The 21,411-nt window shown below is 63.7% G+C and overlaps 3 protein-coding genes and 1 long non-coding RNA gene across 8 annotated transcripts; 3 read left to right on the forward strand and 1 right to left on the reverse strand.

Moving 5' to 3' along the window:
* The first annotated feature begins 156 nt into the window (after positions 1-156).
* ZMIZ2 (zinc finger MIZ-type containing 2) lies at positions 157-6,818 on the forward strand. Of its 3 annotated transcripts, none has more exons than XM_039564434.1 (19): positions 157-200; positions 911-1,032; positions 1,232-1,346; positions 1,435-1,637; positions 1,723-1,915; positions 1,997-2,254; positions 2,331-2,504; positions 2,596-2,661; positions 2,736-2,907; positions 3,541-3,685; positions 4,177-4,387; positions 4,464-4,569; positions 4,731-4,888; positions 4,975-5,042; positions 5,224-5,292; positions 5,408-5,652; positions 5,733-5,908; positions 6,012-6,224; positions 6,338-6,818. In XM_039564434.1, exons 2-19 carry the CDS (start codon positions 983-985, stop codon positions 6,443-6,445), a joined length of 2,730 nt encoding a protein of 909 aa, XP_039420368.1. In that variant the 5' UTR covers positions 157-200; positions 911-982; the 3' UTR covers positions 6,446-6,818. The 3 variants fall into 3 exon arrangements, with proteins under 3 accessions (XP_039420368.1, XP_039420369.1, XP_039420370.1); XM_039564435.1 differs by having other exon boundaries at positions 2,841-2,907; XM_039564436.1 differs by lacking the exon at positions 2,331-2,504.
* Positions 6,819-7,484: 666 nt separating this feature from the next.
* Positions 7,485-9,601, forward strand: PPIA (peptidylprolyl isomerase A). Its single transcript, XM_039564379.1, has 5 exons — positions 7,485-7,630; positions 8,620-8,650; positions 8,758-8,846; positions 9,024-9,196; positions 9,301-9,601. Exons 1-5 carry the CDS (start codon positions 7,562-7,564, stop codon positions 9,434-9,436), a joined length of 498 nt encoding a protein of 165 aa, XP_039420313.1. The 5' UTR covers positions 7,485-7,561; the 3' UTR covers positions 9,437-9,601.
* Positions 9,602-11,486: 1,885 nt separating this feature from the next.
* LOC104683163 lies at positions 11,487-19,531 on the reverse strand. The gene is made up of 3 exons (XR_750759.3): positions 19,440-19,531; positions 17,773-19,025; positions 11,487-12,141 (listed from the first exon to the last, which is right to left on the reverse strand). It is a non-coding gene; the product is annotated as an uncharacterized LOC104683163 (long non-coding RNA).
* On the forward strand, positions 15,951-21,405 carry LOC104683162 (steroid 21-hydroxylase-like). 3 transcript variants are annotated; one of them, XM_039564377.1, is made up of 8 exons: positions 15,951-16,170; positions 16,488-16,577; positions 17,141-17,292; positions 17,714-17,809; positions 18,086-18,193; positions 18,892-18,978; positions 19,329-19,514; positions 20,388-21,405. In XM_039564377.1, exons 1-8 carry the CDS (start codon positions 15,984-15,986, stop codon positions 20,559-20,561), a joined length of 1,080 nt encoding a protein of 359 aa, XP_039420311.1. In that variant the 5' UTR covers positions 15,951-15,983; the 3' UTR covers positions 20,562-21,405. The 3 variants fall into 3 exon arrangements, with proteins under 3 accessions (XP_039420311.1, XP_039420310.1, XP_039420312.1); XM_039564376.1 differs by lacking the exon at positions 20,388-21,405 and having other exon boundaries at positions 19,329-19,790; XM_039564378.1 differs by lacking the exons at positions 17,714-17,809; positions 20,388-21,405 and having other exon boundaries at positions 19,329-19,790.
* Positions 21,406-21,411: the final 6 nt, after the last annotated feature.

Here is a 21,411-nt window from a genome sequence, read left to right on the forward strand (position 1 = left end):
GGCTACCCGCGCCTGGCGGGGCGGGGGCGGGGCCTGCATACTGATGAGCGCGCGGCCCCATTGTGCGCGGCGGCGGCCCGGCCTCGCCCCCGGCCCCGCCCCCCGCGGAGCTGCGGCCGCGCGCGGCTGAAGATCCCGCGCAGCCTCCGCGCAGCCGCGCGCGCCCCGCGCCGCCAGGGCCATCTTGGGCCGCCGCCGCGGTGAGAGCGGGAGCGCCGGGCGGGGGACGGGGGGGAGGACGGGCGGGGCTGGCGGTGCCCCCGCGGGCCACCCCCCGCCGCGCCGGGGGCGGTGGGGGCGGTTGCTATGGCAATGGGGGGGGGGGGGGGGGAGGCCCGGCCCCGGGGCCTGTCCCTGCGGTGCCGCCGGGGAAGGAGCGGAGGGGGCTGTCACCGCCGGCGAGGGGCGCCGGGGGCCGGTGGCTCCGTGGTGGCGGCTCCGGGGAGCCGGGAGCCGCGGGTGTTCCCCCCGCTCCGTGTCTTTCCTCGCGGCGACCCCGTCTCCGCCGCCCTCCCGCGACGCCGGGAGGAACCGAAAGCGCCGGTGACCCCGCGGGCCCCCGCTGCCGGGCCCGGCTGGAAATACCCCGGGCAGCGGGGTGCAATGCCGGGCGGGGGGCCGCGTCCTTTCCCCGGGAAGTCCCCGTGGTTGCTCCCGCCCGCAGGCGCGGGGGAAGCCCCCGGCGCCCGCCGCCCCGGGGGGGGTCTGAGGCCGCGGTGGCCGGCGCGGGGGGGCGGCCCGGAGCGGTGGCGGCGCGTGCCGTCCGGCGCCCCGTGCCAGCCGCGGGCCGGACGCCAAGTCCCGGCCGCGGAGGCTGGGGGGGTCGCGAAGCCTACGGGCTGTCCCCCCCCCCGCCCCGGCCTCTCCGGGGGCGGCCGCCCCTCACCGGCCGCTCCACTGCTTCCCGCAGCCCCAGTGACAGACGGTGCCGCCGTCCCGCAGTGCCCGCCGCGGCCTTGGAAGACCCAGCCCACACCCGCTGATGAGCTCCATGAACCCCATGAAACCCTCGCTGCCGCCTGCGCCCCACGGGTGGGCGCCGGGGCAGCGTCCCTCCATCCACCCATGCATCCATTGCCCCATCCGTCCATCCATCTGTCCATCCATTCCCGTCCATCCCTCCATCCCTTCCATCTTCATCTCTCCATTTCCTCAATCCTTCCATCCCCCAGTCCCCTCTCTCTCTCCATCCCTCTGTCCTTCATCTTCATTAATTTGTTTTTCTTTCTAGTGATGGTTCATTTGCATACGAGGCTGTTCCTTGGCAACCAAGCACCAATCAGCCGCCGGGATCCCTCTCCGTGGTAACCACTGTCTGGGGTGTCAGCAACCCCTCCCAGAGCCAGGTACCAGCAGCACCCCCGCCCCAGGGACCCCCCGCACCTGGATGCCACTGCCCCTGCCTGACTCGCTGCCTCCCACTGCCCCCCCCAGGTTTTTGGCAGCCCCATGGGCCCTGGGGGGAGCAGCTCCAGCACCCCACTGCTGCCTGGCATGGCAGGCACCAGCTCGGGCATGAGCTCACCACCATTCCTGCCACAGCAGCCTTTCGCCGAGGGGGCGCCAGGGAAGGGGTATGTGCAGCCAAGTGTCTATGGCCGCAACGCCTACCCCACTGGGCCGGGCTTCGCTGCCAGGTAAGGCCAGCCCTGTCCCTCATGGCCTGGCATGTGCCCTGCTGCAGGGCCACTGCATGTCCCTTCCTGGTTCTCTGTTCTCCAGCTACAATGGTGGCCCAAGTGGCCCTGGAGGGATGGGGCTCCCCTCGCACGCCAGCCGGGCCACTGCTGACTTCACCCAGGCAGCAGCTGCTGCTGCCGTGGCCGCGGCTGCTGCCACAGCCACGGCCACAGCCACGGCAACGGTGGCAGCACTGCAGGAGAAACAGAGCCAGGAGCTGAGCCAGTACAGCGCGGTAAGAACCTGGCTGTGGCAGAACTGGGGAGCTGACAGCTGCCCCCACCCTGCCGTGACTTCTCTCTCTTTGTTGCTGCAGATGGGCACAGGGCAGTCTTTCAGCAGCCAGTTCCTGCCCCATGCCGGGCCCCGTGGCCCCAACAGCATGAGCCCGGCTGGCATGGCAGGTGTTGTGGCCCCCTCTGGCGTCTCCCCCGTGAGCATGAGCCCAGTGCGGGCGCCCGGGACTGGCCCCCTCTATGGCGGGCAGCGAGTGCCTCAGCACTCCTACCCTGGCCCCCCCCCCCCGAGCCAGCAGCTGCCCCGCCAGAGCCTCAAGCGGGCGTACTCCAATGAGGTGAGTGCTGTGTTGGTGAAGGCTATGATATATGGGGACCCCCTTTCCCACTGGTGCTGACTCCCTGGCCCCACAGGGGTACCCAGCACAGCAGTACCTCCAGGGCGGGCAGTACGCTGCAGCTGGTGCCCAGTATGCCCCCAGCGCCCCCCAGTCCTCCGGTCCGTCCCCCTCATACCCTGGCCACAGGCTGCAGCAGAGCATGGGCCAGTACCTCTCCGCTTCAGGCAGTGCTGGACCCTATTACAAGGTATCACAGGGGGAACGGTGGGCAAGGGGTGGAGGTCCGGGTGTCTGCCATCCCACGGTGCCAGCCCCTGGAGACCCTCCTCCTCCCATAGCCAGCTGACCAGTTCAACGGGCAGAGTGCCAGCTTCAGCACCTACAGCCAAGCAGCCATCAATGGGGTGAGTCTGGCAGCGGGTGGGGTGGGGGCTGTGCTGGCCTGGCTGGACGCTGAGGGTGCATGGTGCCTCTACAGCCAGGCCGGTCGCTGCCGGGGTACCCCAGCTCGCCGCTGGCCGGGAACCCCACACCACCCATGACGCCAGGCAGCGGCATCCCCACCTATGCGTCCCCTGGTCAGGATGTCAAGTCACCCTTCCTGGCAGACATGAAGCCCGGCGTTGCCCCCCTGCACCCATCCCCTTCGGGTAGGTGTCCGTGGTGCGGGTGAGGGGGGCACTTCACAGAGATCACCCCCATGCCCCAGCAGCCTGGGGTGGGCCTCGCTTCTGGCAGGCCTGTGGCCTTTGCCCCTTTAAATGGAGGATATTGGGGGGGGGGGGGGGGGAGTGTGCTTCAGAGAAGAGGGCGTGGCCACTGCCAGGGTTTGGGGGCTGATTGAGGCAGGGGGTGGGGCTTCCTGTGAGGGGGACAGAGTACTGGGAGGGGCTTGTTGAAAGGGTGTGGCCTCAGGGAGAGGGGCTTTATCAGGAGTGGTGGTTTTGGTGGGGGGCTTCTTCTTTTAGGGTGGGACCATCTGGATTGGGAGGGGCTGGGATAGGGTGTGGTTTCCTAGAGCGAGCGGGAGGAATCTTCGGTGGGATGGGCTTCCTCCATAGGGGTGGGAGGGGGGTGGCCCCCAGGGGTGGGGCCACTTTGGGCGGGAGGAGCTTCCTCCATGGGGCTGCGGTTTCCGGGGTGGGCAGGGCCGCTTAGTGGAGGTTGGGCTTCCTGCGAGGTGGATCCTTGTGCAGTGGGCGGGGCGCGGCTGGGGCATGGCGTGGGTGCGGCTGGGGCCCGGGGGGAAGGTGTCGGTTTCCCTTGATGGCGGCACCCCGCAGGGCCGGCCCCCGGCGAGGAGTTGCGACTGACCTTCCCGGTGCGGGACGGCGTGGTGTTGGAGCCCTTCCGCCTGCAGCACAACCTGGCTGTTAGCAACCACGTCTTCCAGCTCCGTGACTCTGTCTACAAGACCCTCATGATGAGGTGGGGGCTCTGGGGCAGCTTGTGTAGTGTCACACAGTGCTGCTCGGGGGGTGCTGTACGGCACCATGTGGTGCGGTGGGGGGCTGTGCTGGGCAGCACAGCTGGGCACTGCATGGTGCTGTGTGCCACGGGGTTACGTGGCCTGGTATAGCTTGGCATGGTGCTGTCCTGCATCACGGTGCGAGCTGTGGCCTGGCACAGCTGTACTTGCCACGGTTCAGCGTGGTGTCATGGTGTTCGGCATGTTGTGGCGCAGCGTGGTGGTTTGGGGCATGGCTCGGCATGGCAGAGCATGGTGGGACGTTGTGTGGCCTGGCACAGGACTATGCGGTGGTACTTTTGGCGTTTGTCACAGTGCTGTATGACAGTGTAATATGGAGTGGTTTAGCGCTGCATGGTTCTGCATGGCTTGGAGCAGCATGGCGTGGTAACACGTGGTGCGGTGGCTCGAGTGCGGGCACACCCCCTGCCCACACCCTGCCTGCCCCCAGGCCTGACCTGGAGCTGCAGTTCAAGTGCTACCACCACGAGGACCGGCAGATGAACACCAACTGGCCGGCCTCCGTGCAGGTGAGCGTCAATGCCACGCCGCTCACCATTGAACGTGGTGACAACAAGACCTCCCACAAGCCGCTCTACCTGAAGCACGTCTGCCAGCCCGGCAGAAACACTATCCAGATCACTGTCACCGCCTGCTGCTGTGTGAGTCACCGGGGGAGTACCAGCAGAGGGAGGGTGGTGGCTGGGGCCACAGCTCAGCCCCCCCATCTCTCCGCAGTCCCACCTGTTCGTCCTGCAGCTGGTGCATCGGCCCTCGGTGCGCTCGGTGCTGCAGGGGCTCATCAAGAAGCGCCTGCTCCCCGCTGAGCACTGCATCACCAAAAGTGAGCACCTGGGTCCTGGGGGTCGGGAGGATGCACCATAGCAGGGGGGCCACAGCAGGATGGGGGTGATGGTGCACTGTTGCCCAGGTGCCACCACGGTGCCACTCCCATCCCAGTGTCCTGGCTCTGACCCTTGGTGCCTCTTGCCCCCACCTTTCCAGTCAAGCGCAACTTCAGCAGTGGGACCATCCCGGGGACACCAGGGCCCAATGGTGAGGACGGTGTGGAGCAGACGGCCATCAAGGTGTCCCTCAAGTGCCCTATCACCTTCCGGAGGATCCAGCTTCCAGCCAGGGGTCATGACTGCCGGCACATACAGGTAGGGATGGTGACGACAGGGTGCTGGGGGTATCCCCCACCCAATATCCTGCCCCCCTCCATCTCAGCTGCTGATCTCCCCCACAGTGCTTCGACCTGGAGTCATACCTGCAGCTCAACTGCGAGAGGGGGACATGGCGGTGTCCTGTCTGCAAGTGAGTGGGGGCCGCAATGGGGCCACGCCCTGGTGTCCCTGCCTGCAGGGCAGGGGTGTGTGTTTCACTGCCTGTGGGGGATATGTTTCCTGCCCTGAGAGAGAAGTAGTTCTCGCCTTGGGGGTAGGTTCCTGTCTGGTGGGGGTTCCTTTATCTCACCCTGCCCTCACCCTGCCTGCAGTAAGACGGCCCTGCTGGAGGGGCTGGAGGTGGACCAGTACATGCTGGGCATCCTGATCTACATCCAGAAGTAAGTGCCTTCACTTCAGCTGTCTGTCCATCCATGCTTGGTCCTGTGCCACCCCTGGGGAGCTGTGCAGCCAGTGCCCCCAATCTCACCTCCCCTGCCCTCCTGCTGCCCCCAGTTCGGAGCATGAGGAGATCACCATCGACCCGACCTGCAGCTGGAAACCTGTCCCAATCAAACCTGATGTCCACATCAAGGAGGAGCCGGAGGGGCCAGCGCTGAAGCGGTGCCGGACACTCAGTCCTGCACACATGGTGCTGCCCAACATCATGGAGATGATCGCGGCCCTGGGGCCTGGCTCTGTGCCCTTCCCGGCATTGTCACAACCTCCAGCAGGGGCTGCCACCGACTACAGCACCCCGGGTACGGGGGGACCCATGGGGGACAGGACCGAACCCCATTCCTCTGTGTGTGTCCCCCAATTGCCCCATTTCCTCTCACAGGTTCCAGCTTTCTGGGACCTGGGGGCTTCCCGGAGCCTTTCACTGCCCCTGGCGTCCCTGGCACCTCAACGCTGAGTGACTTCACACCAGGCCCCCCCTCCATCTCCTACCAGCCCAACATCCCAGGCGGCCTTCTGGCCCCTGAGAAGCCTCCTGTGCCCCCTCTGCCCACACAGGTCAGCTGGGCTATGGGTGGAGGGGCTTCCCCAAAGCCCCCATGTTTCACTGGGGGGTCCCAGGGGAGGGAGGGTCTCACAGCTCTTTCCCCCCACTCCCCAGCTTCCCCCGCCAGGACGAATGGAGCCGTCCCACCCCGCAGTGCAGACGGGGCTGCACAACACTCCCTCGGGCAGCCAGCCGGCCCCCACGCTGCACTCCCGGAGCGCAGTGGCACGGCAACCCCTGGGACCCCCGGCCCACACTGCTGACCTCGTCTTCCCCCCTGCACCCAGCATGGCCACGGCGGGTGATGGTTCGGAGCCTACCCTCGACGTGAGTACTCAGGGGGGTGGACAAGGGTCCTGCTGCTGGCTTGGGATGCCAGCTGCTGCTGGGGGGTGGGCAGAAGCTGCGGGGAGCCAATCATCACACACTGCTGCCCCCAGCTCCTGCCCGAGCTGACGAATCCTGACGAGCTGCTCTCCTACCTGGGGCCCCCCGACCTCCCCAGCAGCAGCAACGATGACCTCCTCTCCCTCTTCGAGAATAACTGAGCCATCCTTGCCCCCCCACCCCCACCCCGGGGGCTGGGGGGCAGCACTGTGTGCCCCTGCCCGCTGCAGAGCTGGGACCCCCCCACTGCGGGGGCTTTCTCAAAGGGCTGCGATGGGACAGAGGGGCTGAGCCCTCCCAGAAGCACAAGGCTGTACATAGTGTAGAAACACTACTGCTCCCCTGAGACTCCCCATATTTAAAGGCAAGTGCATCACTGCAGGGCTGCCCGTGCCCCCCATCAATGTGCAAATGCTGCTGCCCCTTGTACCGCACGGGTCTGGTGTGGGGTGCAGAGCTCAGCTCCCACTGCCCCCCCGCCGAGTTTGCCCTGTATGTCCCCGATGGCTATTAAAGGATCCTTCTGCAGGGTCATGTGTGTCCCCCGATCTTTTGTCATCCCGCTGTGGGGTTGGCCCCGCGACTCCTCTCCGGGCAAGCAGGGGAGATCCTGGGTTGGCGGGGGGATCCAGCCCTCTCTCCGGGCAGAGGGGGGAGGGTGTGTCCCGAGTAGCGAGGAAATCCTGCCCCGTTCCCGAGCAGCGACGGCCCGGCCGGGCGGTGAACCGGGCCTGTGGCGTCAATCATTAACCGGGGCCGGCCGGGCGGTGCTGCAGTCCGACGGCGGAGGAGGGGAATCGGGTGTTTCCCCACGTCTGGCGGTAAGCTGCCAGAGCTGGGCCGGAGCTCCGGCAGTTCCAAGCCCCACAAGCCCTGGTGCCGCCGCATCCCCCGCCGCCCCCCCCTCCCCGGGAACCACCCCGCACGGCGGCTCGGCGCCGCACCCCCCTCCCCTCAGCTGCCGGTCCTGCGCCCGCCCCATCCTGCCGCTCCTCACTCTCCGCACAGCGCATGCGCGCCGCGCCCTGCCCAGCGCCGGACCGCGGCCCCCGCCCCGCCCGCGCTTTTTTTTCCCCCTTCCCCCTCTTTCAAACGCGGCGCCGTCGATTGGTTGGCTGCCCTGCCACTCCGCCACTTCGCCAGCGGCCGTTGGCCAGCGCTGCGGAGGAGGCGGGCCCTCCTCTACGCTATATAAGGGGCGGCGGAGGGCTGCGCTCCTTCTGCTGCGCCGCGCCCGCCGCACGGAGGAGCGTCTGCTGCCCTGCTCGTGTCTCGCTATGGCAAACCCCGTCGTCTTCTTCGACATCGCCGCCAATGGCGAGCCCCTGGGTCGCGTCACCTTCGAGGTGGGCGCGGGAGGCGACTGGGGAGGGGTGGGGGGCGCCGTTGCCATTTCCTTGCCGGGCGCGCGGGGCCGGTGGGGGGCCAGCAGGCGCCGCGCGTGCGCGGCGGGGGCGCGTCGGTGTGGCTGCGGGGCTGCGGCGCCCCTGGCCCGGCGGGGCGAACAAAGGGCCCCACCGGCCCTTCAGCGTCGCGCTCGAGGAGCGGCGGCGGCGCGATGCTGGCCCGGGGCGCGCCATCGCCCACGGGAGTCAGTCCACACCTGGTACCGCTGGTGCCCCGTTAGCGCTGGCCTCCGCTGGCCTCGCCGCCACGGTGTTCCCGCCGCGCCTCCGCTCCGCTCCGCCCCGAGGCCGGTGGGGGCGCGGCAGTTCCCCCCACTGCGGGTCGCGGGCCGTGGCTGCCTCGCCGCCATTTTATCGCAGGGCCCCCGGAGCATCGGGATGAGCCGTGTCGAACTCCCGGGCCATGCTGCCCGCATCTGGGGATGCCGGCGGAGAGTGCCGGCAACCCGATCGCCGCGGGATTGTCGCTGGAGGGCAAAGCATTTGTCACCCCGCCCGGGGCGCGGGGCATCCCTGGCACGGCTGGGCCGGCTCCGGGCGCCGCGGCTGCTGCAGATTCGGGGCCGCGCTCTCGCTCGGGTGGCGCATCCAGCCCAAAATCCTCCTGAAGCGTTGGGAGGCGGCGCGCGCGCCCCGCCCAAGAAGGCTTCAGGCATATTAATGTTTAATTTAATCTAGGCCAGCGGAACGAACGCTTCTTTGCCCCGCTGGTGAGCCGCAGCTGTTAGTTCGGAGCTTCCAAATAGCGGTGTAAGGCAGGGAGGCGTCTAGAGCTGCTGGCACGGCCGAGAAGCTGCCACCTGGAGGGGGGTCTTTGGGCTCCGAGCAGCGCCTGGGGGGATTCCCGCAGTCTGGGGGCGGCCTCGCGGAGTGGGGGGCAGTGGCCAGTCACCAGCCCGGACTGACAAATGTCTTTCCTGTCTTCACAGCTGTTTGCAGACAAGGTCCCGAAGACAGCAGGTTGGTAAAGCAACTTTGGCTCCACTGCAGCTGCACCAAGCCCTAGTACTGTCCTGAATGCTCGACAAATAAAAGCTTTTAATGGTGTGGTTTTATTTCCTTTGCAGAAAACTTCCGTGCTCTGAGCACTGGTGAGAAGGGATTTGGCTACAAGGGGTCCTGCTTTCACAGAATCATTCCTGGGTTCATGTGCCAGGTGCGTGGTGCTCCTGCTGCAGTGGGTAGGTGGGTGGGTGAGGCGATCTGGCACTCATGTGGGTTTTGGAATTGAATGCTGGCAGATTAAGGGTGGGAGGTTGGTTCTGCCTCTTGCCTGCATCCAGTTCCAGAGCGTTTTCTTGCACCTATGACCTGAAATGCTTCCTTTTCACAGGGTGGTGACTTCACGCGTCACAATGGCACTGGAGGCAAATCCATCTATGGGGAGAAGTTCCCTGATGAGAACTTCATCCTGAAGCACACGGGCCCTGGTATCCTGTCGATGGCCAATGCTGGCCCCAACACGAACGGCTCCCAGTTCTTCATCTGCACTGCTAAGACCGAGTGGTGAGTCATGGGCTATGGGAGGAGAACCTTGGGGATCTCCAGCTGGGAGATGTCCTCTGTTGGGGGACACTGGGGACCAGCTGTGACTGGTGCTTCTCCGGCAGGTTGGATGGCAAGCATGTCGTCTTCGGCCGCGTCAAGGAGGGGATGAATGTGGTGGAGGCCATGGAGCGCTGTGGCTCCAAAGATGGCAAAACGAGCAAGAAGATCACCATCACTGACTGCGGGCAGCTCTCGTAAACCCTTCTCTCACCACTGACCATTCCTTGGGCAGCCTGGGCACCACACCCCGCTGCAGCTCACCCGCTCCCGCCCCACTCCTGATGTACTGCTGCGTTTCTACTGGGTCACGGTCCCACTGGGCCGCAGTTACCTTCGAGTCTAAATAAAACGAGTTAAACTACATACACCATAGCAGTTCCCTTCTGTCCCTCAGCTGGGGAGGGCAGGGTCTGGGGCTGGTGGGGGAGGAAAAAGGAGGTGTTGAGGGGGCAGGAGGGATCCCTGCCAGTGGGGTGGTTACACTGGGTCCCCAGTAGGACCCAGAGTGCACAAATTCAGCTGGTCTTGGCACTGAGCATGGGGGTCCTCAGTGCTTCAGCTGGGGAAGGGTTCTGTTCCTCTACCTGCTGCCCTGCGCTTGTGGGGCTGCAGCAAGTATGGGAGGCGCAGTGACACCCACCTTGGGGTGCCTTGGTGGGTGTGTTTCAACAGGTGGCATTTGGCAGAGCTGGTTGTGGGCTGTCCTGCGAAGATGAGGATCCCAGTTGTGTTGCAGTAAGGGAGAGTTCCAGTCTGTGACCTTCCTGTTAAGGCAACCCAGTTTGGAGGTGGTTCTCTGTGGTGGGGATCCCAGTGGTCCCTGTTGGGGGGTGGTGGTCCTGACTTGGGGGTGCCCAGCTCTGCTCAAATTCCAGGTTTGCCACAGTTCCAGTTGTCAATGGGGTGATTGGTGTGCCCAGTTCAAGGCTGGGTGCCCATCTCCAGGGTGATTCCAGTGCTTCCAGTTTGAGGGTGCCTGGGTGGGAGTAAACTTCAGGACCCTGTGGATCCAGCAAGGCAAGGTCTGACCCCCTGCCCCCTTTTGCGGTGCACCCGCAGTACCTGGAGGGCTCTGAACTCCCATCTGCTGCACCTGGAGCTGCCCCACTGCAGCCCAGCTGTGGGCTCTGCCTTGGCCGAGCCCCTGGTGTCAGTGAGGTGACCCCAGTGCTGGTGGTGTGTCACGCAGGGTCTGAGGAGAAGATGAAGCCGGCAGCAGCTTCTGCCCCGTCCCCCGCTGTCTGGGAGCCACCAGGGCCGGGTGGCAGCGGAGGGGCATCCTGGCCCCGGACTGCAGAGTAGAGGAGGTGCAAGGGGGGGGGGCCTTTCGGTGACGCAGCAAGACAAGGTGGTGGAAATTTTTCTTCGAGGCACCGAGGCAGCACGGGGGGAAGCTTTTCTGTGATGCACCGGGCAAACCTGCCCTGCTCCCCGTGGGGTCTGGGGGGCCATCCCTCCACGGCCCCGTGCCCAGTGCCCCTCCCAGCTCATGCCTCAGCCTCGCGGTGCTCTGGGCCCTTGGCCACCCTCGGGGCCTGGGCACCCCTTGAGAACTTTCCACCCAGGCTGGCCTGGAGCGCAGGGAAAGCTCCCCACAGCTCCTGCTCCCCACTGGCATCTCCCTCACACTGGCAGCCCCCACAGGGGAGGACACCCACCTGTTGAGCACTACACTTCTCCACACCTGGCACAGACCTCTGGCGCAGTCATGCCAGTGCTCCCTGGGAAGGGGCATATGAATGTCATGGAGCTTTGCCTCCCCAGCAGCAAGACTCTTGGACCTCTGGCCCATAGCAGCAAGTCATGGCCATTGGATCCACATCCAGGCCCAGTTCTTCTACTCTTGCATTTTCTTCATGAGAGGAACAGCTCTCCTTTGAATGGAGACTGTAGCTGCAGCTCTGAAGGGAAAGAATATTGAGCAGCAGCATTAAATACACGAAAACCTGAGACTGGGACAAAGTGATGCAAAACATGCCCAGAAACTGAAGTTGTTTGGCCAAGGTCATAGTATGGGCTTCAGTTTAAGCAGAGGTAAATACAGAGCACTGCCTCCTCCTCAGGCTTGGGACCCTCCTCAGCCTGCCTGGCCCCCAGTCTCATCCTCATATCAGCATGCCCAGGAACAATATTTCATGCCCACACACACTGCTACCATCACTCGCAGTATATGCATCCCCCACCTCACTCAAGAACTGGTGAGTTCCTGGGTTTGCTGCCATTACAACCCTGACAACTGTGCTCCTGCTCTGTGTTTATCATTCTGCCTTTATTCTGAAACCACTAATTTCTCCCTGAAGCTGTCCAGGAGTGGGTTCTGTTCCTCTGGGGGCTGAAGGGCTCTGGGCTGGTCCTGTGGTGCACATCTGGTTGCGCTGGGCAGCCGTGGGGGATCAGGTGGAGGCAGATGTGTTAGGCGCCTAACGAGGCTGGGAGGGGCCAGTTCCCTGGTACTCTGTGGGATGGACTGGCTTTCCAGGCCCAGGTAATGACGTGGTCCAGCTCTTAGAGGTGCTGGGACAAGCAGCCCAGCTGTTCAGGCGCAAGTGATGGCTGCTGGTGTCAGAACGGTACCCCATGGTTTGCACCTTCTCCATCCCCCCTTGAGGAAGAAAGGATGCCTGTTGATAGCTGAGAGCCTGCTCCATATGGGTGGGGGCAGGACATTCCTCTGGAAGGATGGGATGCTGAATTGCTGGAACTCCCAGGACAGTTTCTCCACAGCCAGTACAAGGGAGGAAGACAGATTGTCTTTGTACTCCTGGAACAGGTGAGCCACTTCATCCACCATCAATGCCCCTCTGTCTCTCCAGACCATCGCTGCCACTGAACTGGGAAAGATAACCGATTGCTCTGTATAAAGTTCCTCCACGTGGGTCATGTGCATTGAGCTTTGTCTGGACCTGTGGGGTAACTGTGCATCATGAGGCTGCCCCCTCGACACGTGTCTGGCGTCTTTGTTCAGCCTGATGAGAATTTACAACGAGCATTGCACCCCTGACTGGTGGGTTGTGCCACCGGCCTTCCCCACTTCCCCCACCCTGGAACTCCTCAATATCCCCCAGGGACTCCCAAAGTCCCCCGGGACTCCACAGATTTTCTAAGCGCCTCCCCAAATCCATTCTGGGAACCCTCCCAAACAGCCCCTGGGACCCTTCCAAATCCACCCCAGGACTCCCAATGTTTCCCAGGATGCCCTTGAATCTCCCCAGTCCCCCAGCAACACCTTGCTACCCTCCAACGGCCCCTCAGGAGCCCCTCAAATCCATCTCAGGACCCCCAGCATCCATCAGGACCCCCCTCCAACCCCTGTCACCCTCCCAGGTCCCCCAAATCTACCCAGGGTCCCCCCAAATCAATCCTAGGAACACAAAATCCCCCTCATCCCCTAACATCCCCAGGACACTGCACCCCTCTAGACCCCCCAAATCTACCCTGCACCCTCCAAATCAGCCCCAGGATCCTCACAAACAACCCCATGGACACTCCAAATCCACTCAAAGACATCCTGACCCCTCAAATTCACCACAAGACCTGCCCCCGCCCCCCCCGACACCCTCTACTCCCTGAGACCCCTTTGGCAGCCCCCAAATCTAACCTGGACCATCCCCCAACCCCCCCCCCCCCCGAACTCCCCCAAACACCTCCTGAGACCCTCCAGATCCCTCCAGACTGCCTTCCCCTCCCTCCTCCCCAGACCACCCTGGAAAATCAAACTCCACCCTCAGAATCCCCACAAACAGCCTCTGGAACCCTCCAGCCCCCTCCAGACTCCCTACATCCACCCTAGTACACCCCAGAGTGCCTGGGAATGTCCCTGGGACCCCTCCAACCCCCATTAGATGCCCCCAAATCCACTCCAGGATCCTCCCCAAATGCCCCCCCCCCAGGACCCCCTGGGGTCCCTCACCCCCCCTGGATCCCCCAAATCCACCCTGAGACACACAAACACCTGCTGAGAAGCCCTTGGGACCACACAAATCCACCCTGGGACCTCCTAAACACTCCCTGGGATGCCCTGGGACCACCCCTACGTAAAGGGCCCCCCCTCCACACTGTTCCAGCACCACCATGTCCTTGCCCTCCCCCCACCACGTGGTGGCCTTGTCCTCCCTCAGTGTCCTTGTGTGCCTCCTGATGTCCTTGTGTCCACCCATCCTCCGGGGGCCTCCCAGACTGGATGTCCCCTGTACCCCTTCTGCTGTGGCGGCACTGTCTCCCTGTCCCATTAGGGTGTCCCTAGAGGGTTCTCTCCATGCCCCCACGGTGTCATTGTGTCTCCTGTCCCCACAGAGGGTGTCCCCAGGGGGATGCCCTCCATATCTCCATGCCCAGGATATCCCTAAGATGTCCCCAGAGTGTCACTACCCCCTTGTCCCCCTACCTGGAGTGTTCCCAAGGTGCAAGATGTCCCCATCACGGTGTCCCCACACCCCCATCCTCGAGGGTGTCCCCGTCCAGTGTGTCCCTGTCCCTGGGGTGTCCCCAAAGTGTCCTCAGGGTGACAACCAGGGTGTTCCCATGTCTCTAGCATGTCCGCAAGGTATCCCCAGGGTGATGGCCCCAGACCAGGATGTCCCCATGTCTCCCCATATCCTGATGTCTTCCACAGCCCCGCTCCATGTCATCCCCACTCCTGTGCCCTCCATGACCCCTGATGTCTCCATGTCCCCCATATCCCCCCCACGTCCCCATGGCCTCCCATGGCTTACCATGTCCCACTATGTCACCACATCCCCCATGTCCTCCTATATCCCCCAACATCCCCATGTCCCCCTGTTCCCCTATCCCTTCCCCTGTCCCAGGTGCAGGAACTCTGCCTGCTCTTCACCCGGAGGGCCCCTTACCACTGGCACGGCCCTGCTGGTGCTGCAGGAGGTGAGGGCTGGGGGCCCAAGGGTGGTCCAAGGGGGATCCTCCTATGGGAGTTGAGGGAGGGGGCCTGGGAGGGTTCTGTGGGCACTTGGAGGGGAGCTGTGAGTACTGGGGAGCAGTTGGAATATCCCAGAGGGGCTCTGCAGATCCTGCGGGTTCTGGGGGTGTCTCTGGGGGATTAGGGAGGTCTAGAAGGATCTCTGTGGGTGCTAAGGGGACGTTGTTGGGGCTAAGGGAGGGGGGCCATGAGGGCTGAGAGGTTTGTGGAGGGGGTCTTATGGGACCTGAGGGGGGAGTCTATAGCCTTCATGGATGGGGGGCTTAGAGGGAGTGCTGGGGGGGGGGTTGGTCCCTTCCCCCAGGGGGAGGTCTGTCAGGGTATGGGGGAAGGGTCAGTGGATATTGGGGCCCACTCCCCACTTTTAGGGGCACAGGGTGTTTGAGTTGCCTGTGGTTGGATTTGAACGGACCCTGTGCCTCGAGAGTGTGTTTTGGGGGTTGCTGCCCCTGGGAGATGCTGTGAAGGGGTCAGGGGGTGCTGAGGGGCGTCAGAGTGCAGGTGATGGAGGACACATACCTGTGCTCACTGCCCACTGCGTCATCTTGTTCCCCAACACCTGCAGGGGCTCCGGATCAACACCCCCGGGATCCTCACACCGTGACCCAACCCCTGGCACCTTCCCACAGGGGCCACCACCCTGGGCTCCACCTCCTGACGCCTTCACACCCCTAATCTTATTGGGGACTCTGAGGGATCCCCAATACGTTAAGACACCCCCCCCCACGGACCCCCCCACCTGGGACCCCCTTCCACAATACCCCTCCCGAGGACCCCCACCATGGGAGCCCACCCCTGGAGTCCCCAACAACTCCTCCAGCGACACATCCCAGGGCGGGGGGTCCCATCCCCTTCCTGACTTCAGCACCCCTCAGATTATTGTGGGTCCCCACCTATAATCATCCCAGGACCCACTCACTGGAATGGCACCTCCCACGGGGACCCCTCTAGGACTCACACTCTATTGGGGACCTCCCCCAGAGCTGCTGCACCCCAATAAATGATCCTCAAATGCTGCTGCCGTAGTGGGGGAGATTGGAGGCGCGCACCCATGGAGGAGGCTCTGGGTGGGGGGACTTAATGGGGGGTGGGAGCACCCCCACGAGGGCTGGGGGAATTGGGATGGGGGAACACCTTGGGGGGAGGATTTGAGGGGTGAGGCACCCCCAGGGTGGGTGGTTCTGGGGAAATTTCAGTTGGGGAGCACCCACAGGGGGCTCAGGGCGTCCCCAAGGGGAAGGAATGAGTGGGCGCACCTGGGAAGTTGATGGAAAGAGTTCGGGGGTGAACCCTGTAACTGCAGACCAGGCCTCGAGGTGGGGAGGGGGGGGGTTTAAAATGTCCCCTTTATAAGGTGGTGCTTGAGGGGCGGGGCCTAAGGGGCCGCTTTGATAGTGGTGGGGTCATTTTGGGAGGTTAGGGATTAGGAGTTTGCTTTATGGGAGGAATCAATGCATCAGGAGGCAGGGATTGTAGGGGCAGGGCCTACGGATCCATTTTATAGAGGATGGGGCTGCCTGCAGGGGCGGAGGGCAGGGCTCCTCTTTGTAAAGGCAGAGGGGCCGGTGAGAGGCAGGGCTTAATGACAGACGGGACTTTGAGTCCCCTGTATAAGAGCCAGGGCTCAAGGGGCGGGCTTTTCAGGGACCCCCTTTATGGGGCGGGGCTTAGAGACCACATCCACAGTGGCGGAGGGCGGGTGGTGTGCGTGTGCACCACCTGCGAGGGGCAGGACTGAAGGGGTGGGGCTGCACGGGGCGCGGTTTCGGCGTTCCCCAATATAGGGGCTCTCCGGACAGCCCCTCGCGGGCCATGGCGGCTGCGGCGCTGCTCCTGCTGCTGTTCCTGCTGCTGCCGCTGGCGGCGCTGCTGCGGCGGAGCGAGGGGCGCGCTCCGCGCTGGGGGGCGCTGCACCTGCTGCACCCGCAGGGGGCGCTGCACCTGCGGCGCCTGGCGCGGCGGCACGGGCCCCTGCTGCGCCTGCGCCTGGGGGGGCGCGGTGAGTCCGGGGGGCACCCCAAAACGGACCTCCCCGAACCTGCCCTGGGACCCCCGGCTCCACCCCCCCCCCCCCCCAAATCTCCCTCTCCCCGGTCCTTACGAACTCTCCGAATCCCCAACCCTGCCTGCCCTTTCCCCCTGCCGTGGGGACCCCCCCAACTCCAGACCTCTTCTCAGCCCCCCAAACCTTCCCTGCGACCCCAATCCCCCGATGCTCCCACCAAAAGTCCACCCTAGGACTCCCCGCTTGGTTTGGGACCCCCCCTCCCCCCTCCCGAGTTACGGGGTTCTCCCTGCCCCTCCTCTTCTCTCCAGACGTGCTGGTGCCGAGCTCGGTGGGGACCATCCGCGAGGCGCTGGTCCGGCACTGGGGGGACTGGCTGGGGCGTCCCACCAGTTATCTGGGTACGGGGGCAGGGGAGATCGGGTGGGCCATGGGGAGATGGGGAGATTGGAGGGGTTCGGGGAGTCGCTACGGGAGCTGAGAGTGTCTCTGTGGGGTTTGGACGTCACTATGGAGTGTGTGTAGGGAAGCCCTATGAGGGATTTGAAGGGAGTCACTATGGGGGTTGGGAGGGGGGAGGGGCTGTGGGATGGCGAGTCCCTATAGGGTTTGAGGGGGTCCCTATGAGATTGGAGGGGTTGTTAAGGGATTTGGACGGGGAGGGGGTCCCTATGGGGTTGGGGACATGGATGCTGGGAAGGGGTGGGGACAGTTCTGGAGGGGTGGGTTGCCTATAGGGGCTAGGGCAGTCTCTGAGGGTCTCTGCCCCACCAGACACCCCCTTCAACCCGCAGGGTCCCTGGTGGGAATAGGGGGGGTCCTGTGGAAGAGGTAGTAGTGGGGTTGAAGGAGGCTTTATGAGATAGAGGAGCCCCGCAGAACACCCCTGGTGCGATGGAGGTGGGTCCCTATAGGAGCTGGGGGAGTTTCTGGGGGTCCCTGACCCCCGTCTGCCCAATGCCAGGGTCGCTGGTGTCACAGAGGGGTCGGGACCTGGCACTGGGAGGCCCCTGCCCCGGCTGGCGGCGGCAGCGGGGAGCAGTGCGGGGGGCACTGGCACGGGCTGGGGGGCGTCTTGGGCCCCTCCTTTGGCTGCAGGGCCGGGAGTTGTGTGAGGTGAGACCCTGAAACCAACTTCTCCCCAAACCGATCCCCTGACCCTGACATCTCCAAAACAGATCTTCCTTGCATTCCAAAACAGATCCCCACACAACACTGACCTGCAAGACCCTGCCCCATGCACCCCAAAACTGATACCTTAAACCCCACTCCCTTCACCAAAACCCCACCCATGCACCTTAACCATGCCCCCTACAGCTGCAAACTGCTCCCCCCAAACCCTGCACCCACACCACACTCCCCGTCCCCCAAAACTGACTCACCCAAGCCCCCCCCTCTGCGCCCCAAAAGGGCATTATCCCTGTGAGTCCCCAAAATTCCCTTAGAGCTCCCCACTTCTCCCCTGCCACCCCCTAAGCCACCTTAGAGCCCCACCTTATTTCCCCCAGGGGTCCCCTTAACCTCCTCTTTCCCCCAGGAGCTGCGTTCCCATGGGGAGGCCCCCCTGGACCCCTTTGAGGTGTTCACCTTCCATACCTGCAGCACCATTGCACGCGTCCTCTTCGGGGACCTGGTGGGGACTTGGGGGGGCCCCAGGATGGAGACAGGGGCTTGGGGGAGGACCCCAGTTTTTACGGGGGCCCTGGGGGTTTGGGGGGGGACCCAGGAGTTTGTGGAAGGGACATGCAGCTGTTTGGGAGGACTGAGCAATTTGCAGGTGGGTGGCAGGGGTTTGGGGGCACAGAGGAGTTTGAGGGGACCCAAGTGTCTGAAATGGCATTGGGGGTGTTCTGGGGGGATCTAGAGGGAACTCGAGTACTGGACAGTACATGGATGTGTCCTCCCCCAGGTGCCCCCTCCGGGAGAGCTCCGGGCCTTCTCCCGCTGCCTTGGGGAGCTGCTGCAGGTTTGGGGGCACAGCAGTGTACGGGCGCTTGACCTGCTGCCCCCGCTGCGGGTAAGCCTGCAGGGCCTAGGGGTGGCATATGGGGCCGCGGCCTTTTTGCTGCATGGAGCCCATGAGGGAACTGTGGGGGGCTACGGGGGGCTATGGGCCCTTGGTGGAGGCAATAGGGCCCTGGGAAGTGCTATGAGTCTTGGGGGGGGGGCTGTGGGGCCCAGGGGAGGGATATAGGGCTGGGGGGGTTATATGGGGTTGGGAGAGAGGTTATAGGATCTGTACGGGACTGGGGAAGGGTATGGGTGGCTGACAGGGGTCTTACAGGGTCCATATGGAGCTTGGGTGGTCTCTATGGGGCTGGGAAGGGGCTGTATAAACCTAGGAAGGGAATTATGGGGTCTCTATGGGGCTGGACAGGGGTTATAGTGTCTATATGGGGCTAAGGGGAGTGTTACAGGGTCTGTATGGTGTTGGGAAAGTCTGTGGGTGTGGGAGGGGCAGTTGTGGGGGCTCTATAGGGCTGGGGTGGTTATATGGGGTGAAGTGTCTCTATGGAGCTGAGGGTGCCTATAGGATATTGGAGTGGTCTACACGGGCAAGGAGAGCACCTGTAGGGTCTATGTGGCCCAGGGGAGCAGCCATAGGGTTTCTCTGGGGCTCAGGAGACTTATGTGGCATCTCTGGGGAAGGAGGTGTCTCTCTGAGGTCAAGGGTTTCTTAGGGGTTGGGGGTCCCTAAGGAGTCCCTATGCCCAGGCCCTGCCCAACCCGGGATTGCGGAAGCTGCTGCGGCTCGTCCAGCATCGTGACACCTTCGTGGAGGCCCAGATCCGGCGGCACCAGGTGGAGAGTCCCGGGGAGGTGGGGGGCAGCCAGGGGTCAGGAGTGGTCTGGTGGGAAGAGAGGGGCAGAGGAGACCAAGGGGTTTGGAAGGACCCAGGAGTTTGGGGAGTACCCAGGGGCTTGGGGGGACCCATATATTTTGGAGGAAACAGAGGTTTGGGGGGACCCAAGGAGATGGGAGGACCCGCGGGTCTGGGGGGGATGCGGGGTTGGGGAGATGTAAGGGTTGGGGGAGGAACCGGGGCTTTGGGTGGACTCAGGGGTTTGGAAGGGACTCCCACACAAAAGGGTTGCTTGGGGGGCAACCGGGGATCAGGGGAACCCTCCAACACGTGTCATCCCTTTGCCAGGAGTGCCCCTCCCCTCCCCCAGACACAGTTTTGGCAGCATTGCTGGGGTGTGATCCCAGGGCACGGGGGGGCCCCCTGAGTCCTCCCCGGCTGCACATGGCACTGGTCGACCTGTTCATTGGGGGCACCGAGACGACAGCGGCTGCTCTGGGCTGGGCCGTGGCCTTCTTGCTGCACCGCCCTGAGGTGAAACACATGTCCCTCCATGTCTTCCGTGCAGCATTGGAGGGTCCTGTGTGTCACCAGGGGTCCCATGTCCCCAGCCATGTCCTATATGTGTTCTCTATGTCCCCCATGCTCCCTTCTCCATGGGCTTCCATGCTCTGCCCCCAGATGACGTGTGTGGCGCCATGTGTCCCCCTGTGTCCCCTGTACGGTCCCAAGGCTCCATGTGTGTCCCTGGGGGTTCCATGTTCCCCATGTCCTCCTCCCCATGGCTGACACTATCCCCCTGCACCACCCTGAGATGTCACATGCATGTCACAGCCATGTCCAAGTCCCCATGCATGTTCCTGAAAGGGACTCGTGTCCCTGCCTATGTTCCCCAGGGGGTCCCATATCCCCCACCCATGTCCTATGCATCCCCTGTGGCCACTAGTGTCCCACCACCCTGTCCTGAGGTGCCACATGGGTGTCACAGACATATCAGAGCTCTGTCTGTGTCCTCACATGGCTCCTTGGTTTGGGGTTTCCATGGAGAGGTGGCTCAGGGTCTGAGGGTAGAGGGTCCCAAGAGAGGTGTCTGGGGGCTCAGGGGTGTCCCCAAGGAGGAGGGAGGAGCAGGTTTTGGGGGGGGGGGGGGGAGCGGGGTGGGGGGAGTTTGGGTCCCAGGGCAAGTTTGGGGGTTTGGAAGGATCTGGAGGTTCAAGGGGGTCCCCAAGGGAGAGGGTCGGGTTTGGGGATGGTTTGGGCTCCCAGGGGCAGGTTTGTAAGTTCGGGAGGGTCTGGGGTTCTGGGAAGTCCCTCTGTCATCCCGTTGCCACTGTATGCCCCCTGGGACATGCCCCCTCCCCTGACACCCCATGACAGCCATGGCACACCTGTGCTCCACCTGTGCAGCTGCAGGCGCGGCTGCGGGCGGAGCTGGCGGGGGCACAGGGCCCCCCTGGGCCTGGGGACATGGGGCGCCTGCCCCTCCTCCAGGCCACTGTCAGCGAGACCCTGAGGCTGCGGCCCCCTGCGCCCCTGGCGCTGCCCCACTGTGCCCTGCGCCATACCAGGTACCAGGACTGACCACTACAGGCCAGTGTGGGGGAGGGATGCTGGGAGGAGCCGCTTTGGACCAGTCTGGGTGAGGGGGAACTGAGAGGAACCGCTACAGACCAGTAGGGACCGCTTGGTATCATCAGTAGGGTCCAGGAGAACAATGCAGAGCCCATTAGACCCCAGTGAGTCCCACTAAGATCCATCAGGTCCCAGTATGGCTCCAGTAAGACCCCAGTACACCAGTAGGTGCCAGTAACTCCCAGCAGGGCCCAGTAGAAGAAGTAGGGCCCCAGTAGACCCCAACAGACCAGTATGGCCCACTAAGTCCCTGTAGGACGCAGTAGGACTCAACAGACCTTGGTAAATCCCAGTAAGACTCATCAGGTCTCAGTATGGCTCAGGTAGACCCCTTTAGACCCCCAGTAGGCCCCAGTATAACCCTAGTACATCCCACTAGGGCCCAACAGGTCCTGGAATGACCCCGGTAGACCCTAATAGACACCCAGTAGATCCTGGGAGACCCCATGATAGCCCCAGTAGGCCCCAGCAGAGCCCAGAGGATCCCAGCAGGAGTTCTCAGTATACCCCAGTAAGTCCCAGTGTGGCCCCACTAAACCCCAATAGACATCCAGGAGCCCCCAGAAAAGCTCACTATGGCTCCAGCAGTTCCCAGTGAGCCCCAGTAGACACCCAGTATGGCCCCAGTAGACACCCAGTAGATACCAGTATGGCCCCAATAGACACCAATCAACACCCAGTAGCTCACAGTAGATCCCACCCAGTATGCCAGTAGACCCCCAATAAATTCTAGTAGATCCCAGTGTGGCTCCAGTAGATCCCAGCATGGCATCAGTAAACTCCAATAGGCACCCAATAG

Source organism: Corvus cornix, chromosome 22 (assembly GCF_000738735.6).
Source record: "Corvus cornix cornix isolate S_Up_H32 chromosome 22, ASM73873v5, whole genome shotgun sequence".
Classification (NCBI taxonomy): Eukaryota; Metazoa; Chordata; class Aves; order Passeriformes; family Corvidae; genus Corvus; species Corvus cornix.

What these genes read in the sequence shown, in the direction of transcription:
- LOC104683162 (XM_039564376.1), top strand. Translation starts at nt 15,984, where the DNA reads ATGGCGGCTGCGGCGCTGCTCCTGCTGCTGTTCCTGCTGCTGCCGCTG. An exon ending in CCTGCGCCTGGGGGGGCGCG is followed by an intron (nt 16,171 to 16,487) that starts GTGAGTCCGGGG and finishes TCTTCTCTCCAG; the next exon opens with ACGTGCTGGTGCCGAGCTCG. An exon ending in AGGGCCGGGAGTTGTGTGAG is followed by an intron (nt 17,293 to 17,713) that starts GTGAGACCCTGA and finishes TCTTTCCCCCAG; the next exon opens with GAGCTGCGTTCCCATGGGGA.
- ZMIZ2 (XM_039564434.1), top strand. Translation starts at nt 983, where the DNA reads ATGAGCTCCATGAACCCCATGAAACCCTCGCTGCCGCCTGCGCCCCAC. An exon ending in GTGCTGGACCCTATTACAAG is followed by an intron (nt 2,505 to 2,595) that starts GTATCACAGGGG and finishes CTCCTCCCATAG; the next exon opens with CCAGCTGACCAGTTCAACGG. An exon ending in CACCGACTACAGCACCCCGG is followed by an intron (nt 5,653 to 5,732) that starts GTACGGGGGGAC and finishes TTCCTCTCACAG; the next exon opens with GTTCCAGCTTTCTGGGACCT.
- PPIA (XM_039564379.1), top strand. Translation starts at nt 7,562, where the DNA reads ATGGCAAACCCCGTCGTCTTCTTCGACATCGCCGCCAATGGCGAGCCC. An exon ending in TGGGTCGCGTCACCTTCGAG is followed by an intron (nt 7,631 to 8,619) that starts GTGGGCGCGGGA and finishes CTGTCTTCACAG; the next exon opens with CTGTTTGCAGACAAGGTCCC. An exon ending in CAAGGTCCCGAAGACAGCAG is followed by an intron (nt 8,651 to 8,757) that starts GTTGGTAAAGCA and finishes TTTCCTTTGCAG; the next exon opens with AAAACTTCCGTGCTCTGAGC.